Source organism: Podarcis melisellensis (assembly GCF_964234715.1).
Source record: "Podarcis melisellensis genome assembly, chromosome: 7".
NCBI classification, from domain to species: Eukaryota; Metazoa; Chordata; class Lepidosauria; order Squamata; family Lacertidae; genus Podarcis; species Podarcis melisellensis.
The window spans coordinates 61,174,820-61,201,951 of record NC_138539.1 but is presented as its reverse complement, the minus strand read 5'-3'; the positions used below and the strand labels follow the sequence as shown (position 1 = coordinate 61,201,951).

Sequence of the window (27,132 nt, the reverse complement as noted above, 5' to 3'; positions counted from 1 at the left end):
AAGCCTTTTTTCCAACCACCCAGGAGGAGGAAGACCAAGAAAGGGGGCTTTTCTTGGGCTTGTTCCAGCTCATGCATATAAGGGAGCTAAAACATGATGTGCAGAAATTATATTCACAAATGCATGAGTGCAAACCTGTTAGGGGTGTGCACAGACCACAGAGTTTGAACCCCTGCTCAGTACTTTGGGAAACAGCCCATCTCAGTCCAAGGCACTGTTGGGTTGTTTGATCCAGAGTCTGTCCCTGGGGAAACAAGGCTTTGCCCTCTCCTCTCTGCCCCCCTCCAATTTGTTACTGGGAAATAATAATTTGAAAAAAGATGACTGTTTTCCTTTTGGCAGACATGAATGAAATTTGCAGTCAAAGTAGCTTCTCCAAGGTTGGCAAAGCCTGTCAGATTATAGACAATTAGGTTCAGGGGTTTTGTGCTGGGCACTTTTAATTATTTTTTTAAGGGGTCTAATAGCAGATGAGCTTCTACTGAATGGGGTGACTAATGGTGTAAGAGCAATAACATGCAGTTAATTTGGGAAATGAAAAAAACTACATCCTCTTGTTATAATTTTCAAACATTACAGTACTAGGCTCTAAATGTGTGCATTTAATTTTGCCCTCTCATAGGTGAAAAGCAGCGGCTGGGTTATGATCGGTCCGGATTTGATGCAGAGGATTCAGAAGGGCCAGATGACGACGACAATGATAACGAAGATGACGACGAAGACAGCCAAGCTGAATCAGTTTTATCTGCCACTCCCTCCGTTTCAGCCAGCCCACAACACCATCCATCTAGAAATGTTTCTCAGGAGATCTCAAGCGCTGATGAAGAAATCAGAATTGCAGATTGCTTTGCTGGTGTTCACACAGACTCTATGGATGGGCTGCCCAAAGCACTTCTCACAAAGATGACGGTACTTAGTACAGTGCAGTCGGACTGCAGGAGCTCAGGGCCACTGGTTACAGCTGTCCCCGGAGAAGCAAACGAAGGAAATGTGCAAGACAGAGCAACAAGCACAGATCCTGCTGTCTCCTCTGAGACAGTTCCCAAGTCTCCATGCCATCAGATGTACGTGGACTACCCAGAAGAAGCATTGGGAAGTTCTGCTATTGCTCCTACTGTTACGACAGTAACTTCCAAGGTGAGCAGATAATTTAGTTCACTTGTGTTAGCTGTAATCTGTACACCAATTGCACAAAGTATAGAATTAACTCGAACCCTGCAAAAGACCCAACCAGATGCCCATATGGGATGTTCACAAGCAGAACATGAGCACAACAGGGCTCTCCTTACAGCTGATCCTCAGAAACTGGTATTCGGAGACATACCACCTCCAACAGTGGACAGAACATAGCCATCATGGCTAGTAGCCATTGGTAGAGTAATGCACATGTAGCAGATTAACACACACACTTCCAAGTTCATTGCTGGGAGGCAAATAATGCTAGCCGTGTTCTTGTCTGTTAAGTACATTGGCCTAGAAGGATTTCAGTGAAAATGGGCTGCACGATTCAATTTCTTCTGTGCATTAGCCATGGACCGTTGGCACAGTGAATTTAATGGTATTTAGTCTTTAATGGTATTTATACATATATATATACATATATATATATATATATATATATGCTTTCGTAGATTTTCACGGGTACAGGAATGCAGGTTTTGGTGTCCTCGGGTGTCTTCCCGTGTAAAAGTTGGGGTGTCTAGGCGACGTTTCGACGAGGTCTCACTCGTCATCTTCAGGCTGGTGCTTTCGGCTTCTTGTTACTGGAACAGAGCAGGATCTCAGTGTTTGAGTTCCTATAAATACTGTTGAGGGGGTGTGGTGTATAGCCTCCAATGTTCTGGGCAGAGAGGAAGTTCCCAGGCTAGTGTGCCTTTTCTTCTTTTGTTCCTTAATTATTTGAGGGATATCTTGAGTGATTTCTTGAGTGATATCCTGAGTACCACTTAGGTGGGTCATTAGGTGTGGATTAGTTGCTAAAGTCTTTGTGTCTTGACCTCTTGAACTTTGTGAAGAGTTTTTCTGAGAAGATGGCTGTACTGCACTTAGTTGTGCTCTGGCTTGGCTTCGTGTATAGGGGCGAGCTGTGGTTTTGTGGCCTGTGTCAGCCAGATCTGTGTAGGGATTGCAGGGGGGTGCAGCATCCGGAGGTGCCACCATGGTTTGGCTACTGGATGGTGTCTGTAATTTATCTGTGGAGAGGGTCTGGGTTTGGGTCTGGTGTGGTTCTGGGTTTGGGTCTGGTGAGGGTCTGGGTTTGGGTCCGGATGCTGCACCCCCCTGCAATCCCTACACAGATCTGGCTGACACAGGCCACAAAACCACAGCTCGCCCCTATACACGAAGCCAAGCCAGAGCACAACTAAGTGCAGTACAGCCATCTTCTCAGAAAAACTCTTCACAAAGTTCAAGAGGTCAAGACACAAAGACTTTAGCAACTAATCCACACCTAATGACCCACCTAAGTGGTACTCAGGATATCACTCAAGAAATCACTCAAGATATCCCTCAAGTAATTAAGGAACAAAAGAAGAAAAGGCACACTAGCCTGGGAACTTCCTCTCTGCCCAGAACATTGGAGGCTATACACCACACCCCCTCAACAGTATTTATAGGAACTCAAACACTGAGATCCTGCTCTGTTCCAGTAACAAGAAGCCGAAAGCACCAGCCTGAAGATGACGAGTGAGACCTCGTCGAAACGTCGCCTAGACACCCCAACTTTTACACGGGAAGACACCCGAGGACACCAAAACCTGCATATATATATATATATATATATATATATATATATATGTATAAATACTCAGAAACTACTATTCAGCCAGGCTTGACCCATGCTTGGAACCAGAGCTTCCCCATTGCCAGCAATATAAGGGGAAAGAGTCTGAATTTTGTCGTAGCTAGCAATGCAAAGAACCACGAGCATGCAAAACTATACCATATAGAAGTACTTTTAAAGCTGCTCTATATCTGCATGACCTAGGTGACTCTTTGGAAATCAAATGCACTGAAGTAGCACCTTCTGACTTGTAATTTTTTTAACAATAGTAGAATATTAGCAAACTTATTTCTTTTAGAGAAGAGGTTTTTGAGCTGCGTTGGGATGGAGGAAGGGAGAGAATGGTTTGGGCCTTTTTGTATTTAACTTGAAACAAAGGTGGCTCTACTTTAGCCAATAGAGGAAGCAATCTGGGCTGCCAAGGGCAAAGAATGCTCCAAATGTTCAAAGCAGAAGAGCCACAAATGGAACTAAAACACAGGATACCCAGCAGACTCTGTCAAAAATAATCAACACGCAGCACTTAGGGAGGTGTGTTTTTTAGCGGATGCCCAACTCTCCTGTGGTTGGCTGCTTTCACATTTTAAGAAATAAAGCTAGACAATGTTGAACTGGCTGTATCTTCTTATTGATGGTTTTTAAAATATTATTCTTTTTGTTACACTAGAGCACAACTTCTACAAGACTTCCTTCTCCACCCGTTGACCGGAGTACACAAACCTCCACGGTTGTTCCTTCAATGGCCTCGCCTTTCCCAGAGATGCAACCGCAGAAGCCTGAGGAGCATCAGCAACAGATCATGAAATCAGCACCTCCTCAGACTCACCTGTTTAGCCACCTCCCTTTGCACTCGCAGCAACAAACCAAGACCCCTTACGGGATGATTCCAGTGGGGGGAATCCATGTGGTACCTGCTGGCTTGGCCACATACTCGACTTTCCTCCCCATTCAGGCTGGGCCGGTACAGCTCACTATTCCCGCCGTTAGCGTGATCCACAGAACTACAAGTGCACTTGGCGACCCAGCATGTGCAATGTCCGGCACTGCAAATCATCTCAGCGTTGCTGAAGTGAACAGCGTTGTTCCTTGCATCCCAATAGGCCAGATCAATGTACCGGGAATCCAGAGCCTGAGCGCACCAACCCTGCAGCCTCTTCCGTCGTTGAGCATGGAGACGGTGAACATCTTAGGCCTGACGAACACCAACATCACTCCGCAAATACACCCTTCGGGATTAACGCTGAATGCCGTAGGCCTACAAGTGTTGACTGCAAACCCTTCCCCTCAGAGCAACTCAAGCCCTCAGACGCACATTCCAGGTCTGCAAATATTAAACATAGCACTGCCGACTTTAATCCCTTCGGTCAGCCCTGTGACTGCAGATGGGCAGGGCATTCCAGAAACACCAGCTTCTAGTAGCAAGGCCTCCAAAACTCCTCCACATCAGGGTCCTGCGAGTGTCGCTGGCGATGCTGCTGCTGCTCCAGTCACCAGTGCTACATCATCTCAGGTGGGACCCGCCGACCAGCAGTACAGCATTGAAAGTCATTTGGAGGCTGATCCTTCAAGCGGGTACCAACGGCACGATAGCCCGGGTAAACTGGACACTGAAAAGCCTGACTCACAGAGTCATACGAAACCAAAGTGCAATATCAATTCTGTTCAGGTCGAACAGGCTTCTGTTTCAGAGCCTCCTATGAAGGTGAATTCTGACGTTTTACCCAATTGCCCCAGACATAGGACTGTCTCTCTAGATAGACAAGCGCATAGGCGGAAAGGGTTGCCCGAGAGGCAAAATACTGTGGAGTTTAGTGACGGCAGCAGCGACGATGAGGACAGACTTATAATAGAAACCTAGGGTTTTTTGGATTTACGTTGGGTTGTGTGTGTGTGTGCGTGTTTGTTTTTCGTTTGTTTTTTAAAGTAACACTTACAGGTTTTCTTGCAAACCTCCCTTTTACTTAAAGCACATTTTTTTTCTGACACAAACTCATTACTAATCTTTGTGCAATCATGAATTTTTGACCAATAATTGTTGTTTCTTGTCAGCTCCGGCCATTTTTGTACATGTTGTATAGATAATTGTGCCTTTTTTTGGAGTTTTATGTTTAGAATACTGTACAGATTGTCAAAATTATATATATATTATATGTATATTAAAACCAAGTAGTTACTTGTGTTTCGTAAGTAAAACAAAATAAATAAAAAAATCTTACGTCGGATGAAATAAATGATTAAATTATATGTTGCACTGTTAAATGTAAATTTTTATGGCTGTGGGGCGAAGTTTGTGTGTACAGATTTGAGTATGTACAACTCCATATTTATTGTATCCATATTAGTCTTGGGGAAAGGGTCTGTCCATCTTTCTTGTGTATGACTTTAGCTTTACACTTAAAAACAAACTCCCGTATCTGTGTTATTGAATTATTTCAGTAAAATTTTTGTTTACTGACTTTATCACTGCTCAAGTTGTGCCTTCTTCACACAAGTGAGCCAGCAAGAAAAAATCAACTTCCCACTTAGAGCCGCCCCCCACCATTAGGTTATTTAAAAGCTTTAGAAAATGGATGAACTGTCTATTAGCAGTGGTTTCAGTAGCGGCATTTTTCCTTCTTTCCACCTTTTTTTTTTAAAAAAAAAACATTCACAAGGAACAAGTGTTCCTTTTCTTGTAAGGGACATAAGTCTCCTAATTTTCATATTCGAGGTACTGGTTCTTTAAGTAAAATTAAAGCTATTTTTAATTGAAGCCTGCCAGTCACAAGAAAGCATATTTACATTTGTGACTATGAAAAAAACTTCGTGTTATTTTTCTTATGTTTGCTGTCAAACAGAAGCATAAAGCCATGTTTTATTAAATTAAAATATGGTTTAGAAAGAAAAGAACAGCTTTTGTGTCTCACTTTTTTCATTCACAAGAGTAAATGAAAACCATGTTGCTGCAGCCTTTTTTCCCCAGTTGCTAATCTTCTCAAGATCCCCCTGTAGTTTCCAAAGAGCCTTTCACAGGTGAATATTTTAGACAATAAGAATGTATTTCCTTTTTGAAAGCACTTTTTATTTCATTCAGCGATGCAAGTCAGTAGGAAGCATGTAGTCCCACCAACTTTTTATCCCAGAAGGAGCAGACAGTGAATAGTCATCACATAGATTTGTAGACTGCAGGTGTGTGTGTGGGGGGGGGGAGTCTTTCTATATCATATATTACATAACCTTTGTGAATTGCTAAAGATGATAAGGGAAATCTGCCACTAATGCCTAATCTTTGATTATCCTAGAAACTGCAGTTACAGCCTCTCGCCTTTGTGAAATAAAGTTGGAAATTTCATGAAGAGCAACAGCAGCAACACTTTTCACCAAAAATGTATCACAGTTGAGGCCATAAGATGCAGGCTAATTACACACATGAAAGAAAGTGGTGCCTGGCTGCAACTGAGGTCTGAAAATGCAGGTCTAAGACCAGTCGAAGGGTGCCCCCAATGTGTGATCATTCTTTTTTAGGAGTGAACCCATTCCAGCACTTGTTGAACATTGAAACAGAAGAATTTCTCTCTCTTGCATGGGTTTAGTTTCATGCATGCAGCCTTTGGTCCCTAGCTTAATTCTATTCCCATAGCTCCAGCAGTCATGCATTACTTGCAGTGCTTAAAATATGTAGGAAACCCCCATCTTCAAAGTAAGGGAGGAGGAAGAAAGATGGTAGAGAAATGTGACTGTGCTTGCATTTTAATGAGAAGCCACTTCTCAAACCAATCCTTTGAAATCCACACTTCTCCCAATTTTGTGATGTAGTTCTCCAGCCAAACAATGTGCACAAAAATACAGAGACTAGGGGCAGTAAAATGCATATATTTGTGTAAATAACAAACAAAATGCATTACAATTGTGAAAAATCACCTTTTAATGGATATATTGCTATATTAGTTAAAACTGCATATAAAAACGTGTTTACTGGGAGAAATTTGCACTAAAATGCTGACTACTTTTCATGATGGTTTCTTTCAAAAATCAGGAATTGCTTTCGAAATGTGGGGCAACAAATTTTAGGTTGGAGAAATAAGGAACTCATCTACCCCTACCTGTGTGAATCATCTAACTTCAAAAATCCAGTGGAACTGCCTTTTATCTGGATGCTCTGGACTCTTACCAGATGTTTAGATTTTTAAAAAGAACCACCACTAATTTCCCAGGATTACACTAATATGGGTCTGTCTGGGGGCAGACAGCAAGGTTTGGCCAGCAAGTTGTGAATAACTCTGATGCAGCTGAGTGTAGAAATATTCACACAGTGATTCCCTCTGAAGCGAAAAAGGGAAAAGATGCTGCATTCCTAAAGTTCACTCAGGGAAGGAAAAGCCTATCTCAAGATGAGTTCATTAGCCAGGCATGCTTAGCTTGATTTTGTAATACAAGGTTTGTTTTGGTCAAGAAGGTCAAATGTTAAGGCTTGTTTGATTCACCGCTGCTGCAAAGAGATAAGTAACCTTAGTTTGTACGAAGTCACTTGTATCACAAGAAGGTGCTGCTTTTGTCATAATGACTTACCGTTTTTATTATTAATTTTACTTGCATGTTGCTTCTTTTTACAAAATGTAAAGCGACTTACAATATACTACAAATATTAAAAGCAGTATCAAGCTAAAACAAAGCAAAAGCTAAAAACATTTTTTAATAAATAAAAGCAATCTAGCATATCCCGTCCACTAAAAGAAGCCACAATATCTAAACTCTCCAAGTTAAAGGCCTAAAGCCTGACTGAAAAGAGATGTTTTTGCTTAGCATCTAACAGTAGCCAATGACTCCCTAAAGAGAACATTCTAGAACCAGGGAGCCACCACCGAAAAGGCCTACTTTCGTGCTGCCACCCTCTGGACCTCCCTCAGGGCAGATGGAGAAACACCTCAAATAAAAAGGAAGATTGCAATTCTGGAGGGATTGAGCAAACAGCTTGACGTTTTAGCTGCTGCTCTCCTAGTTGTTACCTTGCTTTTGCTGTATTATTGCATATTGTGTTTGTTGTTATCTTGATTGGTAACTTTTTATTGTGCAGTTTCATTTTCTTAGGCATTTTCTATGGAAAGGCAGGGCAGAAAGTGTGCATGCATGGAGCCTAATCTGCAAGGGAGCATAATTTGGGAGGTGGAACAGGACGTATCCTAGTAGTGCCAAAGTGAAGGCCAAATCCTTAGCTTATGATTTTCTTAACATTTGGGAGCACAAGTAAATCCAGACGATTCTTAACTTTGAATGTGATAGGAGTATTAAACGGAAGGGTGTTTGATCCTAGAATATTAATGGACATAGGATCTGCCTAAATAGTTATGTTAGAGCAATAGGACCATCACCCCCTCCCACTGATGCACCCTGTGCATCACCCACACACATATGCTCCGGATCGGGGAAAACTGCACTTATAGAACCAGTGACTTGGTGCAACATTGAATACAACCCACAGACAGCAAAATGTGGTAGTTTATGATTCAGGCCTTGTGAATCTAACTCCCTTCTGGGAGCATCTTGTTCCTCACTTCTTCGTGTCTATATGTTAGGAATTTTTTCTCCATTCATAATTTGTCAACTCATTTTTTTGGGTCAACTTATTTTACCAATAAGACATGACTGGCTTGAGAAACATGAGACCCGATCAATTCAGATGGTGTGAGATCAAAAGTATATGTTTCTTTGGTGTTTCTTATATTCCCGACCCCATCTGCTGATCTCAAATATCATTAGAGGTTTGGATCCAGAGGCAGTCATTCTTAGAGCTGAGCCTCTGAAATAATTGGTCAGTCAAAAAAGCTCAGCACAGACCTCTTCCCCCGCAAACCTTTAAAGAAGCACCGCAGTAGCAGCTCTCATGTAAATGTACTCTTTTTTAATAAGATCCCCTGCAGCACTCAAGAAATGAGCAGCTGCTTGGGGAGCAGAGGTTCCTTCTAAATTCATTCATGGAGTTGCAGGCTTGAGTGAACATTTGGGGGAGAATTATTTTTAAAACTTTCAAAACACAAAGCTCCAGAAAGCATCCAAGCCAGAAAAATTAGTTTAAGTCTAAAGCTGGAGATACAGTCTGGAATACATGTGCGTCTTTCCCCCATCTCTCAAATTTGGAGAAACCAGTTAATATGGTGGCATTGTTGCTTTTTGTCTGTTTTTCATGGCACAATTTAGTGGTAATAGTAGAAATCTTCTACTAGGGATGGGGGAGAAATTTGCTTCAGGTCACCTTTAAAGGTGAACTTACTTAATTTGCTCTTTTCCAAAACAAGACATGAACTGAAACGCAGCCATCCTTCACAATTCCACACTGCTCCAAATTTTTGCAGTGCAGTTCTCCAGTCTTATTGAGGGGGGAATTACTTTGTAAAACTCTATTTGGCAAAGTTGCATATAAAATGTGCATATTAGGAAGTATCCACACTCAAATGTAGATGGATTTTCACTGACTTAAAAAATACATCACAAACTGATGTGGAAAACCACATTTAAGACTGGAAAAATGAGAAACAGAAAATTTGAATCCTCCCCCCCCCCCCCGCTCCTACACTCCACTGGCCTTCCCCAGCTTCTGCATCAGTCTGGTCCTTTGTGAAGGACCACCTCCTTCTCTATAGACCATTTCAGGTGTCAAGATGGGCAGAGGGTGCCCTCCTGGTAATTCCTCCACTCTGGGCAGCATGGAAGAGAGTGCAGTCTCTCTGGCAGCTCCCAAAATGTGGAATTCTCTCCCCACAGAGGTGCATCAAGCATCCTTCTTAAATAGTTTCTGTCATTTGCTAAGATGCAACTTTCTACCCTGGTCCTTAACAGCTAAAGAGTTCTGTGGGGCAACCTCTGACGCACAGTCTTTCATTTGTTTTAAATTATTTTGTTGGATTTTATGAGATGATATGGTGGTAATCTGCCCTGGTTTCTGGGAGTTACCTGGGAAGAGGAACGGATTATTAAACCAGCTCTGTGAGGGGAATAGAGGTCTCCTAAGAACTCTCAGCATCCTTACCAAGGTACTACAGCTCCCAGGATTCTTTGGGGCAAACCATGACTATTTGGAATGGTATGATACTGCCTTTAACGTATAATGCACATGGGGTCTGAAGTCATGTGCCTGAAGTTCAGCATGGAGGGTGCCTGTCTAATAGCAGTTGGGAAGGAGCACCACAAGTTTGGGGCACAGTACTGAATGCACGGTGAGCAGCCAGAACCCTGTGGCTAGTCAATTGCTTCATGGGGTGGTGGTGGTGTGGCATCGAAGAGAAAAAAGCCCTGCTTTTTTATTTACATATTTATCTCTTTTTTAAAAAAATCATAAAGTGGCTGACAGCTAGGATAATAAAATATAATCAGTACAAACCAGATGGTAACAGGCAGCATACACCCAAAATAAACAAGTCAGCATTAGCAGACAATCATAAAAAGCCTTCTGGACTTTTTTTTATGTTTCAAAGTGTGTTCTAAAGAAGAAGAAAAAGGACAAAAGACTATGCTTGGAGGGGTGGGGGCAGACTGGGATCAGGACAGCAGACCCCAGACTGCCCTATATATGTTCAGTAGAAGGCTTTTTAAACAGTCCCCGCATGCGATCAGGGACTCTGCAAAACAGAACAAACAAACAGGATCCTAATTGCATCCATCCAGTTTATACACCTGTAGGGTCTGCAATGTCTATTAACATCTTCAACAAGATTAGGGGTTTGGAAGGGCTGTTGCTGTAATCTGACACATGCACACTGCACATCTATGTTCAGTATTCCTAGATGACTTGCCGGAACAGGACTAGCACTGGAAATTAATCCCTTTAAAACCACATATGTACAGAACTTCAACCACATGCCGGCTTTGCAAGAGACAGCCTCAAACAGCCTTCTCTGCTTCCTTCCACCAGGCTCCCTACCAGTTAGTGTGAGCAAAAGAGCCAAAATGGGGGCTTATAAACACCTAGGGCTATCCAAGAAGGAACTGCGAACTTCTTCAAAATGCACTGAAGTGAAAAAACAAACAAACAGACAGGGGGAAGGGGAGGATTATTTCAGGGGGATTAGAAGGTCAAAGGCCTCCAGGAGAAAAGCAAACCAGAATCCATGCAAAGCCATTACCACAAGATCAACCAGACAGACAAATCGGAGGGCTCATTCCTGGTCTGTTTTGGATGATGATTAGCTCTGGGACAGAACGTTCCCTGCCTCATGGACAGACACTGGAGATCATCCTCTCCATGATGTGTCCCATCAATACAGAGTGTCCCCTGGATCTTCTTGCAGGTCTGGGCAATTTGTGACCCACCTAGCTGCATGGTGGCCAGCAACAATGTGTTGTGGCCAAATAGCTGTAGAGCATCTACTTTGCAAAGTCCCAGGTCTCTAGCGTCTCTATGTAGGGCTGGGAAAAACCCAGTTTGAAATCCTGGAGAGCAGCTGCAGGTCAGTGTGGACAATACCAAGCTAGATGACTTGCGGTAAGGCAGCTTCTGTTTTAAAACATTCCCTTCTGTTTGGTATGGCATCAATAACTGGGTTGTACCTGGCATACACTGGTCTGCTACAGGCTCCCAGCCTGATCTAAGGTGCAATTTGACAGCAGCACTAGCACCATACAATTTTATGGTAGAAGGTAATCCCCAGGTGCATGTTTGGGTTAAAGAAGTTTCCCAGGGTCTGAAAACGTCTGTGGCAAATGACTGATTAACCAGAAGACATATAACCGCTGCTAAAAGAGGAGGTGGAGGCTCAATGAGCAGATTATTCTGCCAGCTTGTCGGATGATGTCGCCATCCCCCGTGACAAGCCTTTTAAATGTACTTTAGCACTCTCCAAAGTGCCTTTCTCTAAAGTATTACAATTAATTGCATTTATATCGCACCCTCCCTCCAAGGAGTTCACAACAGTACACACTAGCTCTTCCCTTTTTCAGTTTTACATCAACCCTGCGTGTTATGGGCAGCCAGAGGGATAGTGACTGGCCTGAAATCACTGTGAGCTTCATGGCTGAGTGGGGATTTAAATATGGGTGTCTGCAGTCCTAGTCCAACTCTCAAACCATACTACCTCTCAAAGTTGCTGGATTTCAGTGGGTCTCCTCTGAATATATTTTACGTTGGATATCAGCCCTTGGCTATAAACACCCAGGGACCTATCAGATCCTCTCTCCCATCATCTTCTGACATATGGGCAAGGCAAGAAGGCAGTGCCACACATCCCATCAATAAAAGCGCTATAAACAAATCCCACCTCTGCTGATGCACTCCCAAATTCTAGCTTGCATTGACTCTGTTCCGTTTGCTAATATGAAAGTTTAGAGCAAAGCGCCACCGTGTGGCCTGATGTATTCACTAAAGCAGAGTCTCTTGAATAGCATCTTTTGATTTTTCTAGGCATATCGTAATAGCAGGCACAGGCCTAAAAAAAGAGAGCTCATAATGACAGGCAGCCTTACAATGCAAAAACAAAACAAAACCCACAAACCAACAATCTCCCTTCCTACAAACACATTTAAAAGAGGTATATGTTAATCAGCCCAAGGCCTGGTTGAAAAGGAATGTTTTTGCCTGGCGCCTAAAGGTATATGATGAATAATAATAGTCCAGGAGCATCTGGGGAGCCAGCCTTGCTCTACAGCCATGAGAAAAGGTACAGCGGCTCTTGCATGCTGGTCTACCACTCCAGAACTTCAACTGCTGCTCTCTCCATCCTCCTTTCTTCCCTACCTTCCTGCTGTGGGGGCAGAACTAGCTCTTTGCTTCCTGCAGCAAGCATGAGAGGCAGCATGACCAATGAGCGTGGAGGGGAAATACCAAGATAGGTTTCAGGGAAACCTCCCAACATAAATCCTGGCTACGCCCATGGACTCATAGGCATCCAATGAAGCTGAATGTTGGAATATTTAGGACAGTTAAAATGTTGCTGGAAACCACCGGAGGGCAGAAGGCTCTTCTGCTCATGTTCACCTTGTTGGTTTCCCACAGGCATCTGACTGACCACTATAAGAACAGGATGTTGGACTGGGTGGGCCAGGGGCCTGATCCTGCAGGTTATAGTCTTGTTCTTATACAATAGGTATATCATCCTTTCGTCTGTGGTCCTGGAGGAATGCAATTAGCATTAAAGAGATATCACCCAAGAATGCATATGTGGGAAGAAACATACTTGCTGGCAAGGAAACACAGTATTACATCTGGGGTTTTCAAAGGCTGAGCAGATAGCTTCAGAACAACATGGTGCCTTATCAGCACACTGGCATGGGATAAACATGGTATATGAGTAGAGTGAGTGTCAATTTCCTCCCCCCCCCCACTCCCTGCCACCCCTTCCATATTTCCATAAATACATTTATTTGGCTAAGTTCTGGTGATGCCAACCTTTCTCTGGCAAGCCCCATCCTTTAAATACTTGTGACACAAGCAGGTATTCAGCTAATGAGGCAAACACAGTGATGGAGGAAGGTTTCGGCAGCTCCCTTTCTGCTTCAACCTGCAATCTTAAAAGGCACAGGAGCTCCACAGAGTGTGGTGTGTGTGTGTGTGTGTGTGTGTGTGTATGCAGGTGGAGAGCGATAAATGCAAGTTACAGGTTACAGAATCATAGCAGTTATACCCCATTTTTAAAGAGACTAATATAGAGCCATCAATAGCTCTTGACATATAATGACAGATAAGGCCCTAAGAACTTGACTCTCTCGTAAACAGATGTTTCATGCAGACCAAAAAGACCTCTGAGGCTCAGGAGGCCTGGGCTGCCTTGGATAAGCACCCTTCCAATAGTTTGCAATTTAGCAGCAATCACTTCACAAGAGAGATCAGGCCACTTGGAGCCTCCCCCTTTATCTTTTTTCTTTATCCCCCGTATAAGAGAGAGAGGTAGGGAGGACACACACACACACAGGCACCTTCCAAATATCAGGTATGTCAGGTCCCTGCCCCAACAGGTTTACAATCTAAAACAAGTAGTGAAATGAAAGAGGGAGGGAAGCATGTGACTCCTTCAGTTGCCTGTACTTAGGCTTAGTTACAACAGTGACAAGAGGGATAAGCCAAACCTGAACCATACATGCTATAATAAGCCCTTGTTTCCACACCTCTCCCGCCCCGTGGCCATTTTGCTCGCTCTGTGCAATGCAGCAACGCAGCTAAGCCCCGCTTTTGGTTTCCCTTTCTATCTCTGCGTTTCTTTTGAATTCTGGAGCTTCCCGCTCTCCTTTTGTTTGCCTGAAAAGGCTCGAAATAATGCACACGGTGTTTTTGAAACCACTCTCTATTCTTTCATTCCCTCAAGTCAGGGGAACATTCATCCCCTCATAATTAGGGTGTCTGTCAGTCAGTCCTTTCCTTTCCCCCCCCCCCCGGCCAATTGTCCCCCAATTGAAGCTCCTCTCTCACCTATTGTCTCCTTGCAGCACCTCCGTGAGGAGACTCGCGGGATTAGCGGGGCTTTGAAGTCGCTTCCCGGGCTCCAGGCCCGCCCTCGCGAGCAAGGCCGCACATGGGTATTCTTCCAACTTCAAACATCTGCGGAGCTCGGTACCTAATTACAGCCGTTGCCTTTGCAGGGCCTGAGCTTTTAAATGGCAGCAGGCCACGGCAGCCTACTTCTTTTTTTGGGGGGGGGGGGAGTCGGCCCGGCTTTCAAACGGTGAGCATCCCCCTGAAAGTGATGCAAACTGACAAGACTATGGCACTTTGGAATGACCACATGGGCAAAGCTTTTGAGCAGCTGGATCTCCAGCTGGAAATGGGGGTGGGAGGCAGTGGAGCACAATAGATTTGGGCTTTTGCCCACCACGCAAGAGAGCTTCGGTTACTTTTTCTCGTTTCCCCTACACATTGCCCCCCCCCGTGCAATTTATCTTTTATTATCGTTATTATTAGTATTGCATTTCTATCCCACCCCCTGCCAGGGGCATAAGGTGGCTTTCATATTTTTCTTCCTCCCTCTTTTATCCTCGCAACGACCCTGTGAGGTGGGCTAGCCGCCCAGGGTCACTCAGTGAGCTTCATGGCCGAAGGAGGGATTTGAACCCTGGTCTCCCAGGTCCTAGTCCAGCAGTCTTAACCACCACACTACACTATCAATGTCAGGCTGCTGTTCAAAGCACAAGAGCAAGGGCTAAGAGGGGAGGGGGAGGTGGCCGAAGTAGCTTCATTAAAAGCAGGGTGGGTGTGGGGGAAATAGCCATCTTTGGACAACCAGATAACAATTTTAAAGTAAAGGATGCTCAGGGGTAATTAAGACTGTAGCCTTTCCATCAGTCTCTGCTGCTGTCTTTAACAGCAGCTATGATTCTGCATGAATTAGCAGGCCAGACTATTCTCATTGCACTATGTTCAAGTTGCTAAGATCAAAAGAAGAGCCCCATTGAATCAGAGCAAAGGGCGCTTTAGGCCAGTACAGTCGTACCTTGGGTTACATATGCTTCAGGTTACAGACTCCGCTAACCCAGAAATAGTACCTCAGGTTAAGAACTTTGCTTCAGGATGAGAACAGAAATTGTGCTCCGGCGGCGCAGCAGCAGCAGGAGGCCCCATTAGCTAAAGTGGTGCTTCAGGTTAAGAACAGTTTCAGGTTAAGAACGGACCTCTGGAACAAATTAAGTACTTAACCTGAGGTACCACTTTATCCCCATTTCCCCCAGTGGCCAAACATTGTGGGCAGTCCACAATCAAGGCATTCAATTCATTTTATTACCCCCAGTTATTTATATCCTGTATTTCAGAATACAAATCCTTCCGAGCTTGTTAAAACACGCACCACGCACACCTACACAGCCACAGCAACATGTAATAAGTCAGAAGGATTCTTCCTGCGGGGCAGGTGGTTGTCCATGGCCTTTTGGGAGAGGAGCTAGAAGTGAAGGAGGCTTCTGGTGGGGAACCTGTGAGCCTCCAGAAGCTGCAGGACTACATATCCCATCCCACCCGCCCCTGACCATTAACCATACTAGATGGGACTGATGGGAACTGGAGTCTGACCACACCTGAAGCTGCCACAGGTTTTCCATCCCTGGGCGAAACTTTCTCAACCAGTCTGCGACAAAGATTAAAGTTGCTCCCCTTTCTTCCCAGTCAGGTGGTGGAAGCATGACTTGGGGGAGATGTGCAAGGCTCATGAAGAGGACTGGACTAGTTTTGCAGGTCAGAGCTTCCCCATCCCTGCCCTATTGCTATGGAGGCAAAACGGTCATTGGAAAAGAAGGTAGTGGCCCCTACAAATTTTGAGGGTTCCTTATGTATGCTGAAGTAGAGAACTTTGCAAATCAAAACAATACTTTAAAAAACCCAGCTTCACAAGAACTTGTAACTTACAGGATGCACACACACAGAGCGCACTGAGGTGGCAGGAGGGTAAGAAACTGGATTATACAGTTAAGTGCTAGTTGTGACCTTCTCAAGCATTTTGTGGGTCTTTTTATGTAATTAAAGGTAGGAGGGCACAGTGAGTGTGGAGCAGCAGTTTAAGCCTTCTCTCCACCATAGTTTGTATAATATGTAACATGCAGAACATCCAGTGCGATTTTTCTAGAAAAAGAAGTGACTGCGGTCACTACAAACTTCTCCTCTTAGAATGGCAATGCGCCCATCTGAGAGGCGATGGAGCTGAGTTCTGGTGAGTTTCAGCTGCAAAAGGCCCTGATTACATCACATAATAATATAAAGGTGAAGCTGGGATGACAGTGGAGGAGGAATAATACCACAGTGATAAACCAGAGAGAACTTGCAGCCATTTAATTAGAGCCATACAGAGAGGTAGATAGTGTAGTAACTGGTGGAAACGACTAACTGCCTCTTTCAAGGTTTGGTCTTAGGGCAGTGGGCTCTATTGCTGCTATTGGAGCCCCTAGCAAATTGCCCCAACATCACCCATTGGTAGTTTCAAAACAAAATATTTATAATCATCCAAATGTAACCCTTTTCAAAATAATAATAAAAAACCCACAAATGCCTTTTCTCCTTCCTTGTCTAATATTCATACACTGCTGTGCAATAAAAATACCTTTGCCAATGCACAGTCTTTCCTCCAGCAAGCCCAATGCATTCCAAAAGAAAAGAAATGCATTGATGATTCACTTGGATTGTAGATGCATTTCCTGAAATAAGAAATCTTGGAAGCAGCCCCAAACACCATAAAAAAATATGGCACATCATTAAGCAACAGACTTGGCAAGTTCAAACATGCTTATCACACAGAAAACAGATTAAGGTTAGAAGTACTCTTGTTTCATGCAGTAGTGTTGCCAATTTTTGAAATATTTTTTTAAAAATCATGGAACAAAGGCTACCAGTGGCTAATAGCAATGTTGGCCATGCACTACTTCTGAATGCCTCTGATTTGCTGTGACTCACAAGTGGGGAGAATGCTTTAGCCCTCGGCTTCGCACAAGCATCTGTGAGAAATGGGATGCTGGGCTAAATGGTCCTTTGCTCTGATCCAGCAGGACATTCCTGATGTTCTTAAGTACAGTTCCATTTTTAGTAACGTTTTAGCCGATTTGCCATTAATAAAAAAAAAACTCTCCCATTGCAATATACCAGAACTGGGGGAACCTTCCCCCCCCCATCCTCCCAACACCTCCCATGGTTGTTGAAAGCACTGGCTGGGACTGCCGGGAGCTGGAGTCCAGTAACACCTGAAGAGCCACAGGTGAACCACACCTGTTATAAAGGCCTTGGATTTAATACACTCTGGTCTCGAATGCACATCGAAAGCGGGGCAGATGCTGCCTCCATCTCATTCCTTCTTTACAAAGAAATTGCTTGTAGAATGAGCAAAAGGAAGTACGCCACACAAACCAGGCATAGTTAGTTTATGGATCTGGGATAGCTCCGGTGGCTCTTAATCTCAGGGTTGTGGGTTCGAGTCCCGCGTTGAACACAAGATTCCTGCATTGCCGGGGGTTGGACTAGATGACCCTCACGGTCCCTCCCAACTCTACAATTCTGTGGTTCTACGAGTTCATGACCACAAACTGCAGTGGTGGTAGCTGGTGTAGCTGGTTGCTAAAAGGCGATTAGACAAATCCACAGGGATTAGACCCCACCCCTCGCCATGCTAGCTAAAAATGGAACTATTGCCGTCTGTACTCAGAGGCCGTGTCGCTCGGATTGCTACATGCTGGAGCCAAGACAAGATAGCTCCCTCTCTGTATCCTTCTGCCGAGTTTCCAAGGGTAGCTGCTTGGCGACTGACGAAAACAGGGCGCCAGACTGGATGGAGCTTTTGTCTGATCTGGGAAGATTATTTTTTTTTATTCATGAAAAGTTCTTATTTCACTATCCAACTGTATACTCCCAGGCACGCATGCAATGAGTGGACCTGGAGCCTTGAAATGAGCTAAAAATGCAGGGAACCTGTGGCTTGCCAGAGGTTGAATGAGCCCAACTCCCATAATCTCTGACCACTGGTCATGATAGCAGCAGGACTGGCCACAGGTCCCTCCTCCCGTTTCAAGGCTGCTGTGCAAGCTGCGAATGTTAATGCGGGTAGCGCTGTGGGTTAAACCACAGAGCCTAGGACTTGCTGATCAGAAGGTCGGCGGTTCAAATCCCTGCGACGGGGTGAGCTCCCGTTGCTCGGTCCCTGCTCCTCCCAACCTAGCAGTTCAAAAGCACGTCAAAGTGCAAGTAAGAAGAGTTTGGATTTGATATCCCGCCTTTCACTCCCCTTCAGGAGTCTCAAAGCGGCTAACAATCTCCTTTCCCTTCCTCCCCCACAACAAACACTCTGTGAGGTGAGTGGGGCTGAGAGACTTCACAGAAGTGTGACTGGCCCAAGGTCACCCAGCAGCTGCATGTGGAGGAGCGGAGACGCGAACCCGGTTCCCCAGATTACATGACTACCGCTCTTAACCACTACACCACACTGGCTCTCTAGAGTAGATAAATAGGTAAGTAGATAAATAGGTACCGCTCCAGCGGGAAGGTAAACAGCATTTCCGTGCGCTGTTCTGGTTCGCCAGAAGCGGCTTTGTGATGCTGGCCAGCCACATGACCCGAAAACAATACGCCAGCTCCCTCGGCCAATAAAGCAAGATGAGCGCCACAACCCCAGAGTCAGCCACAACTGGACCTAATGGTCAGGGGTCCCTTTAATGAACGCAGGGGGGTAAGGGTGGGCTTTCCAGGTGTTGCTGGTCTCCCAGCCAGCATGGCCAATGGTCATGGGTGATGGGAGTCCAGAAATATCTTGAGGGACCCCGCAGTGAAACCCCTCCCCCCGCTGAATAAATGCTAACTTAGGCACAGAATTGAAGGTAGTAAACCATCGCTTTCTTTTGCATATATTGGGGGGCAATTTCCCGTGGCCGCCTCCCGCCTTTTAAAACCTGACCGAAAGCAATCCCACTGCCGTTTCTAATCACGGGCAGCGGGCCAAAGCCCCCCAGGCGCAGCAGAGGCCGCGGCGGTGCGCCCCCTGGCGGCCGCGCTCTGGAGGCGCCCTTGGCCCGCGGGATTTCGGTCTTTCCGAAAGGTCTGCTCCGGGTATTTATTTTCCTGTGCAACCCTGCCCCTGCCTTGCCAGACGGCGTCTGCCTCAGAAGCTCGCAGCGATTTCCTCCCGAGCCTGCCCTTATCTCGCTCTGCACGTTGCCTCTCGGTGACTAATGACACAATAACATTGTCTCGGGATAAAATAAAGTAGGAGCGCTGTTTACTCCGCTCTGTAGGGGAGCGGTATAAAAGGAGCCGCCCAGAGCCAGCGCGGGCAGAAGCTCGCAGGGAGCCTCGCTGCAACACGGAGACCCAGCCTCACTGCTGCCTAGCGGATTGCGGAGTCCTTTCGTCTTCCTTGGATCCTTGGCGAGCAAGCACAGTCGCTCGGCCACTACCTGCAACCTGCTGCGGGAGCAAACGGAGTTTAAAGGGAGAGTTCCATTCGCTTGCCTTGGGTTTACCAGAAGAGTCGTCGGAATGGATTACACGCGACTGATCCTTCCCTTGCTCTTTGTGATCAGCCACACAGGTAAGCTGAGGAATCCGCTGCGCTTTCTTTCTTGTTTTCACCCCCCCCGGGGGGGGATAATGCATGCTACTCCTACCCCCTCCACTCCCGTTTTTCCAAGTTCCCACTGCAAGCGTGCCTAGGTCAAGAGTGTACTTTTGCTGGTAGACTGCGTCCAGCCGAGGAAGAGTGATAAGGCTTCTGAGGTCACTGGCCTGAAACTCTCTCCAATCTTTTACCTGAGCGCTGGCTTCTTCGCTTCGCTTGCTGCCAAGGTGTTAAGGAGCGCCTCGGCTGCGATCCACAAGGACGTTAACCCGGAGTGGCTGGTTTTAACCAGATTCCTCCGAGAGTTAGCGCGATCTTATGGCGGATAAATGTTTGGTGGCATGTGCACCGCACACAGAGTAAACGAGTATTCTGCCGCTACTGGTTTTGTGGTTGCGAAAGTTCGATTATTTAAAGGGTTTTTTTTTCTTTTATATGCCCCGTCTCATCCCTTCGAGCTGATTTTCTCGACCTCGTTTAATCTCTACGAATAATTCTGCATTGACACGTTGAGCCCGGGGAGGTAACCTGGATGGGATTTCGGACTAAGGGCATCCTGGTTTTACCGCACTCCTTTGCAGAGCTAAGCGCTCCTAAAAACCCATTCCTTTGAACAGACTTTGGCACGCTAAAGACACCCACAAACTCCACATGCGGAGCATCTGGGGGGCACCCGCTGCCGGTGAGAATTACAAGCGGCCTGCCCCTACCCATGCCTACTCGGAAGTAAACCCTAATAATAATAAAAAGGTACAACTAGCCCGTCCATTGCCTAGAAATCGCAAATTGCCTTACCTGATCTGATTCTGGCTCCGTTTTAGCCTCCGCAGCATACCTATACCTACCCTGCACAAACATTATTCGAAAGATGCTCAGGATCGCATTTTCCCTCTTAGTGAGCATCTTCAGAATAAGCGCAGGGACTCTCGATTCGCCTATTTAATGGAACTTGTTGCGATTTTATGAATTCGAGGAGTCGAGCTACCCTCCCTAGACTGGGGAATAAGCCCCCACTGAATACAAGGGTTGCTTCCCAGTAGGCTAGGCTACGATTTTTCCAGAGGTGCCAACTTGAATAAAATATTGGGGGGGGGGGGCAGGTAAGCATTGTCCCGCAGGATCCTCCACAAGAAGCCATACGCACAATTGAATGGCAATGCCCATCAACTGGGGCGGGCGCTAGCGACCCCCTCAAATACTTTATTGGGGAGGCGAAGGGACCTCGGCCCCTAGGAGTTGGTTCCTATGTCACGCAGCATCAGGAGGTGAGGGAAAGCGAGGTGGAGTGGAGTGGAGAGTCTAAGGCCCCCCTCGGAGGGCATCCCCAAGGCAACTACCGCTCCGGCTCTGCGGTTCCTCCAACAACGTGTGAAATGGATTTAAGACTCATCAGCTGCTTGCATGGCGCCATAAAACAGAAGCGCTCCGGTTTAAAAGCCCTTGCGCTCCGTCCCCCTTAGATTTCGCCTTCCTCTGCTGGCTCGGATCAAGAACGTCAGTCAAAAAAAGCTGCGTCTTTATTGTCAGCCACGTGGAGAAAGTTGCCCGGTAACGACGATCGCCGCGTGTCCCTGTTAAACCTTGCGCTGCCCTGCAGGCATGGCAGCTGCTCCCGTCTCCTTTCCGAATAGCGCGCCTTCCCTCCCGGCCAAGCTCCGATAGGAGCGCCTGCCTGTCTCGTGGCTTCTTTCCCCTTCGCACAAGCGCCGCTCAAGCGCTGCTCTTTCTCTCTCCTGCAGATGCTGCAGACGCGGAGCTCGGCGCCTCCGAGAGCGCCCAAAGGCAGCCTTCGAGCGCCCCCTGGCCGCTGCGCAGGTCCAAGCGGTGCTCCTGCTCTTCCCTGATGGATAAGGAGTGTGTCTATTTCTGCCACCTGGACATCATCTGGATCAACACTCCCGAGTGAGTACTGCCTCCTCCTTGGAACTAAGCCATTAATGCAGTTTTATTATTATTATTATCGCGGCGAGGTTGCGGTTGTGGCATAATTAGCCTGCTAATTCCTCCTTTAAAGTAACCTCCTCAGCTCATCTGTCTGGTGCTCTCTATGGGCCATAATAACAGCACCAGTCTGGTACAAAGCAGAAGGCTAAGTGTATCTTAGACTTTGCATAGCGCCAGCTGGGGAAAAAAAAAATCATAATTTTTTTAAAGCAATTAAGCACCAAAGCATTTCATGTTGGTGCAACAAAAGTACAAATCAAGGCATTGCTTTCTGAAAGTATCACTTCACTAATAGTACCTTTAGTGGATTTAGATGTAACTCTCACATAGTCCAAAAGGGCTTACTCTCAAGTAGGTGTGTAGGATTGCAGCCCTAATGGTTGCGACTGTGATCCCTGAAATCAGTGGGATTTAAGTAGCTTTATAGGTGCATCCTAGGATATTCTAGGACGCTTCTTAATGACAGAAGAAGAAGACTTGAAGTAACATGAAGAATGCTGAGGGTTGCATTTTACTTCCAAGAGAGTAGTGGCTCATTATATGAAACAAGGTTTGCTTATGAATAAACATGCTTACTAACTCCAGCTTTTCATGCTATTCTGGTCCTAAACAAATTTTAAATTCTTCTGAAAAGAATTTGTACTAGGCTGCTTAATGGCTAAAAGTTAAAGCCAGTTAAATTGTTCTGTTTCGGGATTGTGTGTGCATTGGGGTAGGGTAAAAGAGTTGATTCGCCCAGAAACAAAATAATTTGCAGCGTTAGACTGAAATTTGTTACTGGATTGTAGCCAAGAAGGGAGGGGGAGGAATATCTTGAGCACATTCCGCTAAGACAGAATCTAGTCAAAAATTCTTTCTGTGGCTCCTTGCTGGCTCAGCATAATGTGTGGAAGGACCATGGTTAATCACCATTAGAGATTAGCAAAGAAAGGCCAGGAATGCTCTTGTCCAAAGAATTGTGTTGTATAATTAAAAGCACCATTAATAAGTGCGCTGAAATGTATCTTTAAAAACCACCATCTGGCACTAACATCACCAATAGCATTTTAATTAGTTGCCTTAATAGTGTAATAATTGGAAGGAGGGCTTCATTGCTAAATAGACATGAATGGTGCAACTTATTTGTATTTTGAATTGGGAGAGAGCTCATTGCATGCTGATAATGCATAATGAATCTTGAATTTTAACACATCTCGCACAGCACACTGAATTCTGAATTTTAACACGTTTCACACAGTGTGCAGAAGCAAACTTGGGTTTTGTCTTCAAGTAGGGACAACTCCTTGACAAGTGTACATATTTGATGCCAGCGTTTGCAAACATCAATTTGTCTTGGTCACACACTATTGTGCTCCTGAAAATGAAATTTGTAAAGCCTAAATATGGGTTCCCTCAAGTTTCAGTTGTGGCAGCTAACATTTGCTAAAATGCAAACTGGTGTTGCTTTTTCCACCAGCCTATGCAATTGTGTGATAGGAGTCATTAGCAAACGTGAGTTTCAACCTTTGGTGTGGCCAGAGTCCTTTTAAATCAACGCTCCTAACTTTTATTTCTGTGAGTGAAATTAAACAGTTGTCTCCCTCTTCTCTCTCTCTCCTCCCTTCGATAGGCGAATTGTGCCATATGGGCTTGGGAGTCCTTCCCGATCAAGGCGGTCACTGGGAGATTTACCTCTTGGAAGACATGGAAGATGCCAGTGTGCTAACCTAAAAGACAAGAAGTGCACAAGCTTCTGCGAGACTGGAAAGGAACACTGGTACGTTTTGGTTTGTTCTGTCCTCTTTCACCTGTGCTATAATGAATTGAGTGCTAGGTTCCAGTTTATTAGATACAGTCGTACATTGTTTTGTGACTGGGATCCTTTCTGGAGCTCCGGACGCTAGCCAAAAAGGACACAGGGTAAAGTGCCGCGTCTGCGCATGCGCACGAAGCATGATTTAGCACTTCTGCGCATGCACGAGTGGCAAACCCAGAAGTAACCCGTTCCAGTACTTCTGGGTTTGCTGCGGACATTCGCCAGAATGGATGCTAGACGAAGCGGACATTCACGGAAGTATTACTGTACTAGGATAAATATACTATACATGAGTAAACCTGTGTGTATGTAAAAGGCCACATTTTTTAAAAAAAAGCTTAAGTGTAGCTCAAGAACCAGAGTGGTATATAGAGTGTTGGACTCACATACTGTAAGATTCAAATCTCCATTCAGCCATGGAAACTCATTAGTGATGTTTGGTCTCTTAGTCCAGCATACATGTTAGGTTATTGTCTAGTTAAAATTGGAGTGTTGACAAGTATGGAGAAAAGCTAGGGTAAACAAAGAAATGTAATTGTTCATGATATGTAAATCATGCAAATATCCTCATAGCTGCACCTCTTTCGCTCTTTCCTTTTAAAAATATAAACAGGACTCAGTCCACCACAGAGAAAGGCTGGAGAAATCTTCATAAAGATAGAGGTTGCAAAGGGCTTGGATTGAAATGTGCGTTCAGGCAACTGGCTAACAGCAAGAAAATGAGAAGGTGAGTTTGTTATTTGATACCCTGTGGGGGAAAGGGTTGAGTGAAAGAGATGTCTGTGCAAGAGGGTATAAGCTGTGTTTAGTTCTTTAAAAATATGGGGAAAGTGAAGCCTTTTGGTAGCTGGGATAGAATCTTTGCACCACAACATTTCCCCAACTGTTACCTTCACAGTTTCTTCATTGTATGGAACAGACTGCTTCATGGAAACCAGGAAGTGTTAGGAACAGGACCTTGGATCGGATAGATTTGCATTCAGTTGAATTGCCTTTAGGCTGACTTGGCAGATGTACTTTGCTCATATGCAAGCATCTAATTAAGCACCAAATATGGTGCCTGAAATAAGTTTTCTCACAGACAAGACTGGCAGTGACCCTAAATGGTGTTCCCCCTCCCTTTTAACTTTACCTGAAGCATATTGATCTCTTACTTTTGTGATTAATGTTGAGCATTATCTTGCAGAAAGTAATCCCATTTAATAAATTTATGTAAATATCCTGCTTCCAAAATGGGTTTGGCACTTCAAAGTGCTAAGTCTCTTCAGGGGAGAAATCATGCCTATGCAGTCCTCACAATAAATTAAATCCTGACTGTGGATGACGGCAAAAAGAGTTCCACATATGGACACCAAAATATACTGCATATACACCATTTAATGTACATGGAGGCAGATTCTCATAATAAAAACTGAGGTGCAATGTGGGTTAGTTGTCATTCTTCCTTTTTGAAACTGCTGCTGCTTTTAACAGCAGACTGACACAGGGATTTAGCAAGTGAGACTTCTACCATCCCTTTGCTCCCTGCCATACAACATGGTAGACCTTTAGGGTTCTATTGAATCAACTTGAATTAGTATAGGACAGGTTTTTCCCAAATGGGTCTCCAGCTGCTTTTGGACTACATTTCCCACCATCCCTGACCACTAGTCCTGCTAGCTAAGGATGATGGGAGTTGTAGTCCAAAAACAGCTGGAGATCCAAGTTTGGGAAACCCTGGTATAGGAGTATGTGGATGTGTGTTTCGTTTAACATCTCAAAAGGTGGGAAGGAAAAGGTAGCAGAATTGCTATGTACAAGCATCTATACAATCTGGGTTACATGTGAATAGGAAGATCAGAATGTATGGTCTCTCAGTTTATTTAATGGTTTCTTGTTTCTGCAGGTTGGATACCATCGGTAATAGTATCAAAGCGTCTTTTAATATTGCCAAACTGAAGAGCAGGCTGCACGAACCAAAGCAGATGAAGCATAACCGAACATATCAAAAGCAAAATATTTGGGAAAGCCTGAAGACGACGTCTTAGTGGAAAGATCACCAACCCTAATCCTCGAGTCATCACGAATTACTGACAAAGCATTGCTGAAGCTCTGTTTTGACTTCTTAACATTCCACTCCAGGAAAAGATCAAGGAGTGTTGTTCTAAATATTAACTCTCTGAAAGTAGAGGAGGGCCCAAATAAATCTTCCCTTTGGACAGATGACAAAGCAGTTAAATACTGCCATCTTCTTGGAATTCCATTGAATGGGTTGGGTCAGAAAGCATCCCTTCAACTGGTTTTCTTTTTCGGTGGGCTGTCAGATGAAGAAAGGGCAAATCTGGGCCCCATTTCTTAAGAGAGGGTAAAATTGAAGCAGTGATCTTATTTGGTTTGGCAGGCTTCTCTTAACATATAATGCAAGCTCTTTTGGGATCAAGCAGATCAGAAATGAAGAGGTCAAGATCTGAAAGAGAAGACTTGCATCGTTTTGACTTAAATTAAAATGGAAAATGACTGTGCTACTTTGATCAGGACACACATCATATATAACAACTCTACCTCAAATGCTCTTATGTTGCACTCTTGCCAAAGTATTGTTATAACTTTTTTGTGTGACCTTCAAGCATCTGTTACAACCTCTTATTTTTTAATCATTCATAAATGCCAGTAGCTCGCCATTTTGTTCCTTCTGAACTTTCAAGGCTGCGGATAAAAATGGTCTTCTACACTCTGTGCTGACAAAGGAAAGAAGCTAACAGGCCCCATCCTAAAGACGGCACAGATTCCTGGGAAGTAGATCTCACTGCCTTTCTGCTTTTGCGGTGCAATCCTATGTCTTAACATGGAAGCAACTCCTATTGAGCTCAATGGGACTTGCTCCCTGGTAAGTGTGTACAAGATTGCAGCCTCAGATAAGCAAGCTTGGGGTTGATGTGCACGAGCTTGGCAGAAATGAAGTTTAGCTTAACACAATAAACTGCATGAACACTCAATGCAAGAGGAGATCTGACAGCATTTAGTGTAATGTGGAGATGCAGATAACTAATATCCTAATAAGAGGTAGATGCTGCATTGGCGAGATCTCTTGAAATGAAAGTCTGTATGGCAGCAGGTGGCTTAAAAATAAGATGAAAAAGCAGTGGATGTTCATAGCAGTGGGTTTATCTATAAGACAATTCGCTGAATAAGGTCTGGATTGTAATTTTGTATGATGTGGCATATTTTTTAATCTATATATTGTATTTATATTCATGAAACTGACATTATATTTACCATGTTGAATATTCATTGAAACAGGCCATATTGGTCTATGCATGTCTTATGTATTTCTGTATGAAATTAGGGAAAATGCCTTATGTCTGTTAAGGTAAACATATAAGAAATAAGAAATAAATATTTTTAACTATTGCATTGGACTTTCTTCATGGTGGTGATTTAGCTTCATTATAGACGCTACAAGATTCATTCCAGGAGTTGAGGGACACAGTATTTTGTATATTGTATATCCCACTTCTCTTAATAACAAAACCTTTGCTCTGTGTCAAGAATTAGGAGGCTTGGCAATGACCAGGGTGGGGGCGGATAGTGTGGGATGCTCTTATGCCTTTAACAGCAGTTTGTGTAGAAAAACAGGCAAACTTTTCACAAAACAG

The 27,132-nt window shown here is 44.6% G+C and overlaps 2 protein-coding genes across 7 annotated transcripts in view; both read left to right on the top strand.

Annotated features, from left to right (window-relative positions):
* Nucleotides 1-5,242, top strand: part of HIVEP1 (HIVEP zinc finger 1) — an 88,267-nt gene extending 83,025 nt beyond the window's left edge. For all 6 annotated transcript variants that reach the window (XM_081918142.1, XM_081918145.1, XM_081918143.1 and 3 more), the window contains 2 exons: nt 623-1,137; nt 3,450-5,242. In XM_081918142.1, the coding sequence (XP_081774268.1) occupies nt 623-1,137; nt 3,450-4,640 (1,706 nt within the window). In that variant the 3' untranslated portion in view covers nt 4,641-5,242. The remainder of the gene's footprint in view (nt 1-622; nt 1,138-3,449) is intronic.
* Nucleotides 5,243-19,318: 14,076 nt separating this feature from the next.
* EDN1 (endothelin 1) lies at nt 19,319-26,890 on the top strand. The gene is made up of 5 exons (XM_081918345.1): nt 19,319-19,731; nt 21,498-21,660; nt 23,312-23,458; nt 24,111-24,224; nt 25,383-26,890. The coding sequence occupies exons 1-5, from the start codon at nt 19,680-19,682 to the stop codon at nt 25,522-25,524; spliced, it is 618 nt and encodes a 205-aa protein (XP_081774471.1). The 5' UTR covers nt 19,319-19,679; the 3' UTR covers nt 25,525-26,890.
* The last annotated feature ends 242 nt before the right edge of the window (nt 26,891-27,132 follow it).

Excerpts from the sequence above, each read along its gene's own strand:
- EDN1 (XM_081918345.1), top strand. The coding sequence starts at position 19,680 with ATGGATTACACGCGACTGATCCTTCCCTTGCTCTTTGTGATCAGCCAC. Across the intron at positions 21,661-23,311 it reads ATCTGGATCAACACTCCCGA|GCGAATTGTGCCATATGGGC; the intron begins GTGAGTACTGCC and ends TCCCTTCGATAG. Across the intron at positions 24,225-25,382 it reads AACAGCAAGAAAATGAGAAG|GTTGGATACCATCGGTAATA; the intron begins GTGAGTTTGTTA and ends TTGTTTCTGCAG.